The sequence below is a fragment of the Apium graveolens genome, chromosome 10 (assembly GCF_009905375.1).
Source record: "Apium graveolens cultivar Ventura chromosome 10, ASM990537v1, whole genome shotgun sequence".
In the NCBI taxonomy this organism is placed as follows: domain Eukaryota; kingdom Viridiplantae; phylum Streptophyta; class Magnoliopsida; order Apiales; family Apiaceae; genus Apium; species Apium graveolens.
The window spans coordinates 179,735,609-179,748,981 of NC_133656.1; the positions used below are offsets into that span (position 1 = coordinate 179,735,609).

The 13,373-nt window shown below is 37.7% G+C and overlaps 1 protein-coding gene across 2 annotated transcripts; it reads left to right on the forward strand.

The window, feature by feature from the left end:
* Positions 1-7,911: 7,911 nt before the first annotated feature.
* On the forward strand, positions 7,912-11,386 carry LOC141690076 (putative pectinesterase/pectinesterase inhibitor 32). 2 transcript variants are annotated; one of them, XM_074494679.1, is made up of 3 exons: positions 7,912-8,619; positions 9,364-9,939; positions 10,520-11,386. In XM_074494679.1, exons 1-3 carry the CDS (start codon positions 8,307-8,309, stop codon positions 11,209-11,211), a joined length of 1,581 nt encoding a protein of 526 aa, XP_074350780.1. In that variant the 5' UTR covers positions 7,912-8,306; the 3' UTR covers positions 11,212-11,386. The 2 variants fall into 2 exon arrangements, with proteins under 2 accessions (XP_074350780.1, XP_074350781.1); XM_074494680.1 differs by lacking the exon at positions 7,912-8,619 and adding an exon at positions 8,731-8,853.
* Positions 11,387-13,373: the final 1,987 nt, after the last annotated feature.

A 13,373-nucleotide genomic window follows, 5' to 3' on the forward strand; every position in this document is an offset into this window, starting at 1 on the left:
AGAGAGTACTTTCGAGTTCGTGTCACAATTCCACTGCATTCCCCCTTAAAACGGAGGATGAAGATTAGGAAGAACGCTACTGAATGGTGTTGGGTGCATTTCAAATACGAAGTTGTTCCTACATTCTGTTTTATTTGTGGCGTAATTGGTCATAGTGATAAATTCTGTGCAAAAATATTTGAAACCCAGGGGGAGAACATTGAACGTCCATACGGACCTTGGATGCGTGTTGATCCAAAGAGACGTTTATACACTATGGGCAGTAAGTGTTTGCGCTCCGGTGGTGCAACTCCGGCGTACAACTCAGAAGCAGATGGAAGGGATAAGTTAGGATCCGGAAAATTAGCACCAGTAAATAAATCTTGCGAGAGTTCAGGGATTGCTACCGAAATGAACTCAACACAGTTAGTGCCAACTGTAAACAAAATTCAAGGAGCAAATAACGGAGGGCGGGATATTCCACAAAAACTGATACCATCAAATCAGGAACTTACCTATATTCACGACGAGAATAACTCTAATTCTACTGAACTCGTGATCACGATTCCAAAAAGGAGACGCGTGAGGGAGGACAACAATAATCCAGATGACAATATGGACAGTACTCCCAGGGGAGAGGACATGGAGGATAGCCTGAATGAGGATCACCAGAACCAAAAAAACGGATTTTTGGCGGGTGTTGCGTCGCAGGCCCGCCGCTCATCATGAGTATATTAAGCTGGAACTGCCAAGGTATGGGTCCACCTTGGAAGTTACAGTTCCTGCAGGATGTAATTCGTCAACAACGACCCGATTTTGTATTCTTGTGTGAAATGCTAAGTGCAAAAGCAAATATGGAGAAGGTGCGAACTAAGCTGGGTTTTCAGGGATTGTTAATGGTGGAAGCTCAAGGTCGAAGTGGAGAATTGACTCTATTTTGGAATAACCAGGATCCAGTCGACTTACACAGTTTGTCTAGCAACCATATAGATGTTGTTATTATCCCACATGACAAACCCTCATGGACGTTGACAGGTTTTTATGGCGAGCCAAATAGGAGCCAGAGAAGGCGTACTTGGGATTTATTGAGGAATTTGTCGAGAGACTCAAATCTCCCGTGGCGCGTTATTGGAGATATGAATAATATTAGCTCACAAGCTGAAAAGAAATGAGGGGCTAATTACCCCCAGTGGTTTCTAGATGGATTCAATGATACTTTGGATGCTACAGGGCTGTTAGACATTGACTTAGTTGGTCACCCTTTTACATGGGAGAGAGGTAGAGGTACTGATTTATGGCTGGAAATTCGCCTAGATCGTGCTCTGATCACTCAGACTTGGGCTCTATTATTTCCTACGGCAAAGTTATATAACTTGGAAGGGTCTCCGTCAGATCACAGTGCTATATTTCTTGATCCAAACCATACAGAGATGGGCAGAAAAATTAAACGATTTCGTTTCAAGAATGCTTGGCTCACAGACCCGTTATGTGCGATCATTGTCAGGGATAACTGGGAAGATAACAGCCAGGCGAATGTGCAACAGAAAATCAAGTCGTGTGCAGATCATCTCACAATATGGGGGAAAGAGATCACGGGTAGTTTCAATACTCGAATTAAGAATTGTCATCTGAAGCTCAAATCTCTGAGACGGAAGCGCGACGACCAATCGATCCAAGAATATAAAGACACCAAACATCAGTTATTTCTCATCCTGGATCAAAAGGAGATTTACTGGCGTCAGAGATCGAAATAGTTATGGCTCAAAGCTGGAGACAAGAACACGAAGTACTTTCATGCAGCTTGCAATAAACGTCAAAATGCAAATCGCATTGATAAGTTAAAGAATAATTCTGGAGAATGGATAGACTGGCAGAATAGTCTACAACAGCTTATTAAGTCATTTTATATTGAGCTATTCACTGCAGCTCCAGTAGCTTTTGATGAAGTTATTAACTGTGTTCCACAGTCGATTTCCGATGAGCAGAATGGTTGGTTAAGCAAGGAGGTGTCTCGAGAAGAAGTTCAAGGTGCATTATTCCAGATGCATCCAGACAAGGCCCCGGGTCCGGATGGGATGACTCCGGCCTTTTTTCAGAAATATTGGGGTATTGTTGGAGAGGACATTTTCCAATTAACAAATTATTTCTTTGCTACGGGTGAGATTCCTCAAGGGCTTAACGATACAAATAAAGTTTTGATCCCAAAAAAGAGAAATCCTACGACAATGGGGGAGTTGAGGCCGATTGCGCTTTGTAACGTGCTTATGAAAATCATAACCAAGGTGATGGCAAATAGAATGAGAGGTCTGCTAGAAAATGTAATTTCGAACACGCAAAGTGCATTCATCCCGGGTCGGCTAATTTCAGATAATGTTATGATTTCTTACGAGATCATGCACTATTTGAAAGGAAAAAGAACAGGCAAAGACAGATACATGGTTTGAAGCTTGATATGAGTAAGGCATATGATCGTATTGAGTGGAATTTTCTTAAAGCTATTCTCCTAAAGATGGGCTTCTCGCCATGGTGGGTCCATCTTGTGTTGCAATGTGTGACCACGGTGGTTTATTCTATCAATCATGGGGAATATGAAATAGGTCCTATTACTCCAACTTGTGGAATCGTCAAGGAGACCCCCTTTCGCCATATCTATTTATCATCTGTGCTGAAGGTTTATCAGCTTTGCTGCGGAGACGTGAGGAACGGAGTCTTATTCATGGTGTAAGAATCTGTAAACGAGCCCCCACAGTCACTCATATGTTGTTTGTCGACGACTCATACCTATTTTGTAAAGAAGATCCTATTGAAGCTTCGACAGTTTTAGAGATTTTGGAGACTTATGAAAGAGCATCTGGGTAGCAGGTAAACAGGTCCAAGTCATCGATCTTTTACCGCACTAATGTGCTAGATTACAATAAACAGCCCATTGGTCAAATTTTGAAGATGTCTGAAGCTAGTATGCACTCTACTTATCTGGGATTGCCAAATATTGTTGGCCGAAATAAATCTGCAATGTTAGGTTATCTCAAGGACAAAGCCAATACAAAGATCCGCAGTTGGAACGTTAACCATGTATCACGAGCTAGTAGGGAGATTTTAGTGATGCAAGTAGCTCAAACACTTCCCAGTTATGCTATGAGTGTATTTCTTCTGCCTTTGGATATTACGAGGAATATTGAGAAAACTTTAACAAATTTTTGGTGGAATTCCTCTCAAACAAATAACTCCAGGATTACTTGGATGTCTTAGGAAAATCTGTCGAAGCATAAACATGCAGGAGGTATGGGCTTTAGGAACTTTCGAGATTTTAATATTGCGATGCTAGGCAAGAAAGTCTGGCGTCTGATTTCTTTTCCAGATAGCTTAGTGTCTCGTCTGTATAAAGCCAAGTACTTTCCTGGTACAGACTTCTTTCATGCAACGGCAGGTTATAACCCGAGCTTTATCTGGAGAAGTTTACTCGAAGCAAAGCAGCTACTCCGGGATGGAACTCGTTGGAGAATCGGGGATGGCACAAGCATTCAAATTTTAGATCAACCGTGGCTCTTGTCGAATGATTGTCCGTATATTACTTCGTCTTCAGATCCTCTTCATAACAAAACGGTGGATTCGTTGATGTGCCTAAACGAAAAGAGTTGGGACATGGAAGTTCTTTCGGATGTTCTCAATGAAAGGGATCAGTCATGTGTTTTAGATATCCCTCTGTCAGAGTCGAATCACGGTGATACTTGGTTCTGGCTTCATGAGGACTCTGGTATTTACTCTGTGAAATCAGCTTATAAGTTTCTCCAGTCTCAAAAGGGGTCATGGAACGTTAATGAGAATGATAGAATCTGGAAGGTTCTTTGGAAGATAAAGGCCCCTCCAAAATCTCTGAATTTAGTCTGGCGCGCTCTTTCAAATTGTCTGCCAACTCTAGTTCAACTTCAGATGAAACGTGTGCAAGTCCAGGCTATATGCCCTCAGTGCCAAGGTGAACCTGAAACAACTTTGCATGCACTGGTGCAATGTCCATTTGTATCCCAGTGCTGGTCCATTATGCTTCCCAGTGTCTAGGTTAATGTTTCTTCATGCTTTAATTCTTGGCTGGTCACTCTTCTATCTTCTGTCAATGCTCAGGTTCAAGCGGAAATTATCACTCTCTGCTGGGTAATCTGGAGAGCAAGGAATGATCGTGTCTGGAATCAAAAATTATCTTCGGCTAATAAAATAGTTGTTGCAGCAAGGCAGTACCTTACACAATGGACTGAAACCCAATGTAGGTCGTTTGTAACTCCTCTTCAGCCCTACGTAGAAGGAGATGGAGCTTCTAAATGGGTTAAACCTCAATCGAACAAAGTTAAGGTATCAGTTGACGCACCTGTTTTTGAAGAGTGGGGTGGTGTTGGTTTTGGAATGATTGCCAGAGATTTTAAGGGGGGGTTGGTTGAAGCTCAAGCGCTATTTCACCCTCGGCTGGTTTCTCCATTGATGGCTGAAACGATGGCCTTCAAAGAGGCCTTGAGTTGGATGATGGAGCGAGGCTGGTATGAGGCCAGTGTGGAATCCGACTGCTATGCAATGGTGCAATCTGTTCGGAGTAAAGTCCCCATGAAATCTTACTTTGGTTTGATTATTGAAGAATGTCGTTCTATGCTGCAGCGGCTAAACAAAATAGATTTATTTTTTGTCAAGCGATCTGCTAATATGGTTGCCCACCATTTGGCTCGGAAATCATATTATTTGTCTGGTTGTATTCTTGATAGGAGGTATGTTCCTGTCTTGATTCAAAATTGTATTTCTGCGGATTTAACTCCTTAATAAAATCTCAGCTTTCCGTCAAAAAAAATAATATGACACCTTTTTGTATGTATGGCATGTATAGTAAAATAAAAATAAAAAATTAGTAACAAATCTATAAATCTTGATTTTACTGTTAAAAAAATTGAAAAGAAGAAAAAAGGAGTGAAAAATATTCTACACTTTAATAATTCTTTTAATTGTTATTTAAAAAGTCACTAAATTTTAGAAACACTAATATAAAAATTATAATAGCAGAAATAGATACTTTATTAAAAATTGTAGCCAACATAGTGCTAAACTTCAAGTTTAAGTGCTAAATTCCATGATTTCATTAATATTTTAATTAATTTAGCTAGCTAATTCTTTTTATTTTTTAGCAACAACATATACAACATTACATATATATAATTCATGTAATTCTTCAATCTTTAGATAACTAATTTATTTTTAAATTATATTCTTTTTTGATATGGATAGATATATTATAAAATAAGTCAATTTAAATATAAAAAGAATTAAATAATGAGTTTATATAAATTTAAACAAATGTACATATAAATATAATATTATATGTATAATTTATTTATTTTAGATAAATTTCTACTATCTAAAAATCTAATAGTTTGCTAGAAAATATTTAAAATTATTTATGCCATATATGTACTTGTTTTTATTTCTTTACGTAGTTAATTTTTATTTTGTGATAAAATTATTTTATACACTTTGAATATTTTTTTCCCACAATTCTAGATTTATTTTTAATAGTTCCTTTTATTTTATATTCTCTAAATTATTAAAACTTTAAATTATTAGGGTAATTATTCTAATTTTGCACGGGGCAATCTGAGGCACGGCTCTGGTCAGGGCTGCACCTGCGTGCATCGGTGATTTGGTTGTTTTGGAGGCATTTGTTTTCATTTTTCTCATAAACTATAAACTGCAAATGCCGAATGGTAAAAGTTACACTTGCTAATGTTTTGTTTTGATTTTTTTTTTCTCTCAAAGATGACCATCACGGCTAGTTAGTTTTGTTTAGTTAAAAATATCACTCATTTTCGATCGGAGTTTGACGATCACTTTTAAATTAATCGATCTTAGCACTTCTCTTGTTGTGTCAAGTCTAAACTAGCTAGTAGGTATTATATGTCAATAATTTAGTAAAATGGAAGCTAAATATGTAAATCTGAGAGAGACCCGAGTGTAGCACTAGTTTTGGTCATATCCATCCATGGAATATATATGTTCTAAAATTGTATACAAACTGTATGCAACTTTTATCTAATATATGCATGTAGGCTAGTTTTGTACGAGATGAAGAGGTACCTGAATTTAGGGTGATGTTTGTGCAATTGTTTGGAATGGACACAAGTATAAAGGTGAGTTGAAATCACATGATATGAAAGGATAGAATATAAGGAAAATGAAGAAAAGGGTTTGAAATAAATAAGCTGGCACGCAATACAAAGATGCCCTAAAATCTCATCTTACGCGTTTGTTTGGGATGAGATGAGTTGATAGATGAGAAGCCAAGACAGACAGAGCCCCTACTTGATCTTCCTCATCACATGGAAACCATTTGGTTCACCGCCGACAAGTGCCCCACCCCGCTTTCTATCTCCTTCGCCATTAATATATGCTGCTACTATAACTTTGAATCTTTCATAATATATATATACGTATTAAATTACATGCATATTTTTATATACTATAACTAGAAGAGACACACAGTATTTACTCCACATGCAGATTGCAGTTATGCTATTCCCCATTTACACCTTTGATGATTGCTCCGAGTTCAAATCAAGCATGAAAGAAGAGAGTTGTAAAGCAATTGTGCGACTCACTTTTAGAATTTTGAAGATTATTACAAAAAATATTTGGAAAAAATAAATCATAGAACAAGTATAGGGCAAACCAGCACAAACAATTTTCTTAAAAAGAGTTGGAGTTCAAGTTTGATAAATTATATATGAGCTGAAATATAAATATTTAAGAATTTGACTTGATTGGACTCGTCTCCGGCCCCTGTGCACCTCAATAGAGAGCTTTTAAAATATTCTAAACCGAGATGATCCCTAGTAAATATTCTAGCTATTAATATTGGTGGATCGGTATTTAAATAGTGATTTTAGAGAGCACATGAGTCTTGGAGTCGAGACCCTTTTTTCATTATTTCTTTATATATTTTTACCAATTACAAAGATTTTGTTCAGAAACACGTGAAGGGTGTTATATTTTAAGAATAATTAAACAACTTTACTCTTTCGGGTATAAATTTGATAAGTAATTCTATATAGATCAGTTAAAAGCATTTTCAATGGGTGCTAAACAAAATGACAAAATATCATGTGACATGTGATGACAGTACATTTTTGTTGACTACTTATTGAAAATTTAGGGTTGCAAACTAAAATTATCATTTTTTTTAACATTTGACACCCTTCCAAAACAAAAATAATGCCATATGTTCTCATAAATATATGTACCTTTGTATCTTTTTAAATTATATTTTTATATGATTAATTTGACAATTTTAATTACTAATTATTGGAGTAAATTTTGGTAAATATAATGTTAAAATTACAATGAAAAAAAGAAATAATAATATATTAATATTTTCGTTTGACTAGCAATTTTGGGGAATTTGGTTTAGCGCCCCACTTGAAATTAAAGATGCTCCTGTAGCACAACTATTTCTTTAAGAATATCACTTGCAGTAAGGCCGAGCTTTAACACTCTCCCCACTGTGTAAAAGCGGAACCTGATTTAGGTACATTTTAATTTTTAGTTTTTTACTATTCCATACTTATTATTATTGATATAAGATAGAAAATATTAAATTTAAAGCAGATTTTTAATTTTTAGAGAAAAATGAAGTCTAAAAATCAAACTACCCTCACAAAAGGGGTTGATTCAGAGGTGAATTATGTGTTTACAGGGACAGTTTTGTCTTCTCCTTTTTTTTTATTCTGAAAATTAAAAATAAGAGCTAAATTTAAAATTTTTCTATAAAATATGTAAAAGGCGGACATGATTAACCTATATTTTACCATCCCAAACCTATTATAATCGGGAGCAGAATATATTTGATTTGGTTTGATCGCGTATGTTTGAGATCAAATGTTTGAGTTGAAATGGTTTGATCGCCTTAAATCTTAATCCTCCCGAGTCCCTGACTCAACTCTTGGCTCCGTTAGAACCTTGTACTTGTAAGTTATGACTAATGCTATATAAAATAAGACCATTATACCTCCCATCGCAATATTGTCAAGAGTCTTGAATAAATACTCGTAGCTGCCACCTAATTCCCCTGTTTCGTCAGCCATTATTTAAGCTTGAATTGAACATTTCTCCTCCCTCCCTCTTATTTATTTCCTTCCTCAGAAGCTCTGTCACATTAACTCCTTCCGCTTCCAAAGTCAGCACTTGCACCTTGTTTCCTCACAATATACCATCCCTTTTTCTACAACTTTGTTCTCGAAATCCTCCTCAGTACTTCTTAATCTTTCCCCCTTTAGGCCTGCTGCACTGCACTACATAGAGCCATGGTCTTGAAAAACAGAGTTAGTGTAATATTTTTAGTAACATTCCTATGTTTTTTGAGCTGCCCTTTAGGTAGCTTTGGTACCTCAAATGATGAGCAGTTTAAGTACTTGAAGATTCCGGCAGCAGAGTTTGTGAGTTCTGTGAAATCAACACTAGATATAGTGCAGCAAGTGATGTCTCTTGTTTCGGGTTTCGGTAACGCATTCGGTGATGTCCGTGTATCAAATGCTATTTCTGATTGCATTGAACTTCTTGATCTCTCCACTGATCAGCTAACTGATACTCTCTCTGTCTCTCAGAATCCTAAAAATGGTATGTTTTCTTTCTTCTTTTCTTTTTTTTGCCGAAAGCACTCACTTTTGTTAAGAATCTTTCGCTTTTTGTTGTCTTGATTTGGTTGGTTCTTATACATGCATCATCTCATAAAGTTTGTACACGAGTTGTATTCAACTCTGTATCATGATTCATGGACTAACAGCCAGAGCTTGCAATATCAGTACTGTTTATAATTTCAACATGCAGTAATGATATCACCCCATGTACTAGGTCTGTCATATCATTTATTTTCCATTTGTTATTTATTGTTATACTTTTATTAAGGTTAGTTTACCCCACCTTGTTAGAGTTATATACTACTTATTTTCGGTTGAAGATGATCCAAAATATCACATCAAACACAAAATTTCTAACATGCAAGGGAAGGAGATGTGCTTACTTAAGAGATCTGCATTCTTGAAGTGTGTTTTTGTGATATACACGTCCTAATGCCTATCTCTCGATATTTTCCCCCAAATGATCGTGATTTGTGGTAAAGACTGCTGGACCGAATTCCTACTATACCCCTTATATAAATTAAATTGATCATGTAGTAGATCGTTTTCAGAAAAAAATGCAGGCCTGCAACAACATTTTTCTGGTCCCTGCCTTTTGCAAAGGAAATCCGATTCGAGTAATTATAATTTTGTTGATAATAAAGTAAATATTCTGATCTGCATGCGCAATGTTGGATAAACTTTTATGTTCTCTATTTTTAATGTTTAAATTTTATACATAAAGGTAAAGACAACAGCACGGGTCATCCGGGTGCAGACATGAAAACATGGCTAAGTGCTGCACTTGTTAATCAAGACACTTGTTCAGAAGGCTTTGATGGAACAAATGGTATGGTCAAAGCTTTAGTGGCCGGAAGCCTTAACCAATTAAGTTCCTTAATCCTCCAAATCCTCGGAAATGTTGCTATAAATGGCGGTGGTAACAGAATAAGTGGTAATCCTGACCGCATTCCAGCATGGATGAAAGGAAGGAAGCTGATAAGTGGCGAAAAATTTCCAAAATGGATGAAACCAAATGACAGGAGACTTGTCTTACAAGTAAATGGTGTGGATGCGGATGTGGTGGTGGCAGCGGATGGTAGTGGAAATTTTACCACAGTAACTGAGGCTATCAAAGCAGCCCCTGATCACGGGCAAAGATTTTTGATATATGTGAAGAAAGGTGTGTACAATGAGTATGTGGAGATTAGCAAGAAGAAGTGGAACATTATGATGATTGGAGATGGTATTGATGTCACGGTTATTTCTGGTAATCGTAACTTCATTGATGGTTGGACCACCTATCGTTCTGCAACATTTGGTAATTACTGTAATCACGTTCACCTCTTTTATTCTGTTTTTTAGGTACATATAATATCACTGAAGATAGAAGTTAGTTGCGACGGTTCTTCAAATAATAATTGAGGACTTGTAATCTGCATCACAATATTATACAAACACTTTCTCACAATGGTCACATTATTTGTGATTGTTGTTGTCCTCAGACCTCACAGCTAATTCTGGCTATGTGTTAGGTCACGGATAAGAATTATTGAAAACCTTTCTATAAAAATCAGGTAAGCTAGCCTATGCGCACCACTGCACCAGAACCTTAGCCAAAATTTGGGTACAGAGCTAAAAAGTGGTTTGCACTAGCTGTATTACCCGATTTTCGCAATCATCTAGTGCGGCCTAAAATTCCTTTATCTGAAAATGGTTAGTTCTGCAGTGCATTCATCATGGGATCATATCTGTACTGACAAGATATGTTGACATTTTAACTATTTGTTGGTTAAGTAATTACTGTAACAAAATATTTTGTATACATGGCATAATTGCAATATTCTTCAATGTTTTTTAGTTACAGTGCTAAGACCAAATAAATGATGTTTAATCTGCAGCTGTTAAAGGGCAGGGATTCATAGCCAGGGACATTACATTTGAGAACACGGCAGGGCCAGAAAAACATCAAGCAGTTGCCTACCGTTCCGACTCCGATTTATCAGTACTATACCGGTGTGCATTCCGGGGTTACCAAGATACTCTATACGCTCATTCCCAACGTCAATTCTTCCGAGAATGTCAAATTACAGGCACAGTTGATTTTATATTTGGCGATGCGTCTGCAGTTTTTCAAAACTGTCAAATTTTAGCACGTAAAGGCTTACCGAACCAAAAGAACACTATCACAGCTCAAGGCCGAAAGGAGGCTCTTGAGCCTACTGGTTTTTCTATCCAATTTTCGAACATATCAGTCGAGCCAGACGTTATGGTTAATTCAACATACTCCTATCTCGGTCGGCCCTGGAAATTATATTCGAGGACTGTTGTAATGCAATCATACATTAGTAGTGCTATAAGGCCAGAAGGGTGGCTAGAATGGAACGAGGCATTTGCATTGGACACTTTATACTATGCCGAATACATGAATTCGGGGCCTGGTGCAGGTGTGGGCAACAGGGTCAAGTGGCCTGGTTTCCATGCGCTGAATAGCTCGGATCAGGTTAACAGTTTTACGGTGGCAAATTTCTTGTTAGGTAATTCTTGGTTACCTTCAACAGGTGTTAAGTACACAGCAGGACTGGGGGTCTAGTCTATTATAACAACTCAAGAAAAAAATATGTGCATTGCTCTATAATGGTCTATTGACTATTGCACCCCCTCTCTTTTGTGCATTTTGTATGTATAATTTCTACACTGCTACAAGTTTGGCATTTGACTAGTACAAATCTGTATCTGAGCTTATTATGTTGATTAAGATTTAAATATAGTTGATACTGTTAGAAGAACGAAAATTGCAGTGATCATTCATTACATGGCAATCTGAGTTAATGCTTGCTAGTAGTATCATTGTCAGTCTATATTATAAACAATATAAACAGCGAAAATTTACTTCCCAGCCCTTTCTTTTCTTGACTGATGTAACCAGTGAGTTCACTGTGAAGAGTTTATTATATTTTGGCCTCATGAAATAATATATACATGAACCATTAACGTTTAAAAATGCATCTCATCAGTCATCATTATGATTTATGTACATCCCGACACTATTCCCGTTTAAACTAGTCAAAATTTTTATATTGCGCATTCCTTTCAGGGGCAAAATAATAATTTATTTAAGTTTTATAATGTTACTCAACATAATAAGTTTGTTTATCTGTAAAGTTTTAATTTTTGTATACATTACACAAAATTTTAAAAGATTGTACAACCTAAAAATTAAATTTTTTAAACATAAAGACTACATGAACATCAACATACTTGATGTCCCGAGTCATCCTCGTGATCATCATTTCGTGGATCATCAACTTCTTCAAACAATGACGACGAAAAATGGCAATCACATAAGTTGGATGAAACATATCAAAATAGACTAGGATGGGTACAATTAAAATAAATGGTGTATAACTAGAAATAAACTGAGGTTTGCTAATGTTATCCTAGCTGAATGCAAGCGCTTAAGTTTTCTATAGATGATTCGCTAATCACTACCATCTATGAACTGATGCGTAATTGTTCACTAATTTCAAATTCTTTATTCTTTTATGTTTCATAATAAAATTTGTGGTTCTCAATTAAAACAGTAAAGAATTTTTATTTAATTTATAATTTATTTTGGTCTGATTTGCTCGAACTTTCATCTTCTAAATATTTGAATTTACCGTATACATTAATTTACGGAGTGAGTTGATAACTCCGGTGAGCGGGCGGCTCCGTCCGACGCCGTTTCTAGACCTTCTGGGTGTTAATGAGGTGTAGCTGCTGATTGGGTATCTGCAAAACAACACAGTTTGATTCCCACGGCACCTCCGGTGTAAGAATAAGAATAGGGTTTTGGAGAAGATTAAGATGTATATATGTAATAAAAAGGTTGTTGTGTGTTTATATGGATGTGGGAGGGTGAGTGTGCAAAAGTGTGAATATTTTCTCTAACCCCTAAACCCTTCATCCTTGGGGTATATATAGCCCAGAGGTAGGGTTTAGGGGTTGTTACCTCCAAATCAGGGCCGTTGGATCTTGGGAGCAGAGGACGTCTGGCTTGGGTGGATTGCTTACACGTGTCCAGGGGCGGACCACATTCAGGGTATCCTAACGGCCTTTTGACACGCGGCGTTTTTGTCTAGTATGTTGGTTGTTGATGGCTATCATCGTCACGTGCTCACGTACCCTTCCTTGACGGGTTGTGGAGTGTGCATGTGTTAGCTGGGACCCCCCTCATGGTGATCTTGGTCCTGGTCCGGATCCAGGTAGGCAGGTGTTCCAGGTCATGGGCTGGATCCTGGTAGGCAGGTGATCCGGGTCATGGGCTGGACCCTGATGAGCAGGTGATCCAGGTCATAGGCTGGATCTTGGTGAGCAGGTGATCCAGGTCATGGGATGGATCCAGGTAGGCAGGTGATCCAGGTCCCGGGTTGGATCCGGGTTGGGAGATGATCCGGGTCATGGGTTGGCCCCGGGCCTGGTCTCTCCACTTGATTATTCTAGGAGAAGGGGGTCTTGGTTCATCGATTGAGCCCGATACCCTTTAGGTCCAGGTTGGATCCTAGACATGTTGCTTATACCCTATCATTTACCACCGACTCCCTTATGCAGATTTTCTAGATGAGGGAGTAGAGTGTTTTCACAAAGCCGTTGCTTTTGGAGAAAAATTATGCTTCTCTGCTGCCCCCCAATCCGGATCTGGTGTAGTAGATGCCAATCCGGATTATTGTAGAAGGATTTTGTTGCTTTAGAAAATTTTCTGCGCCCGGTTGC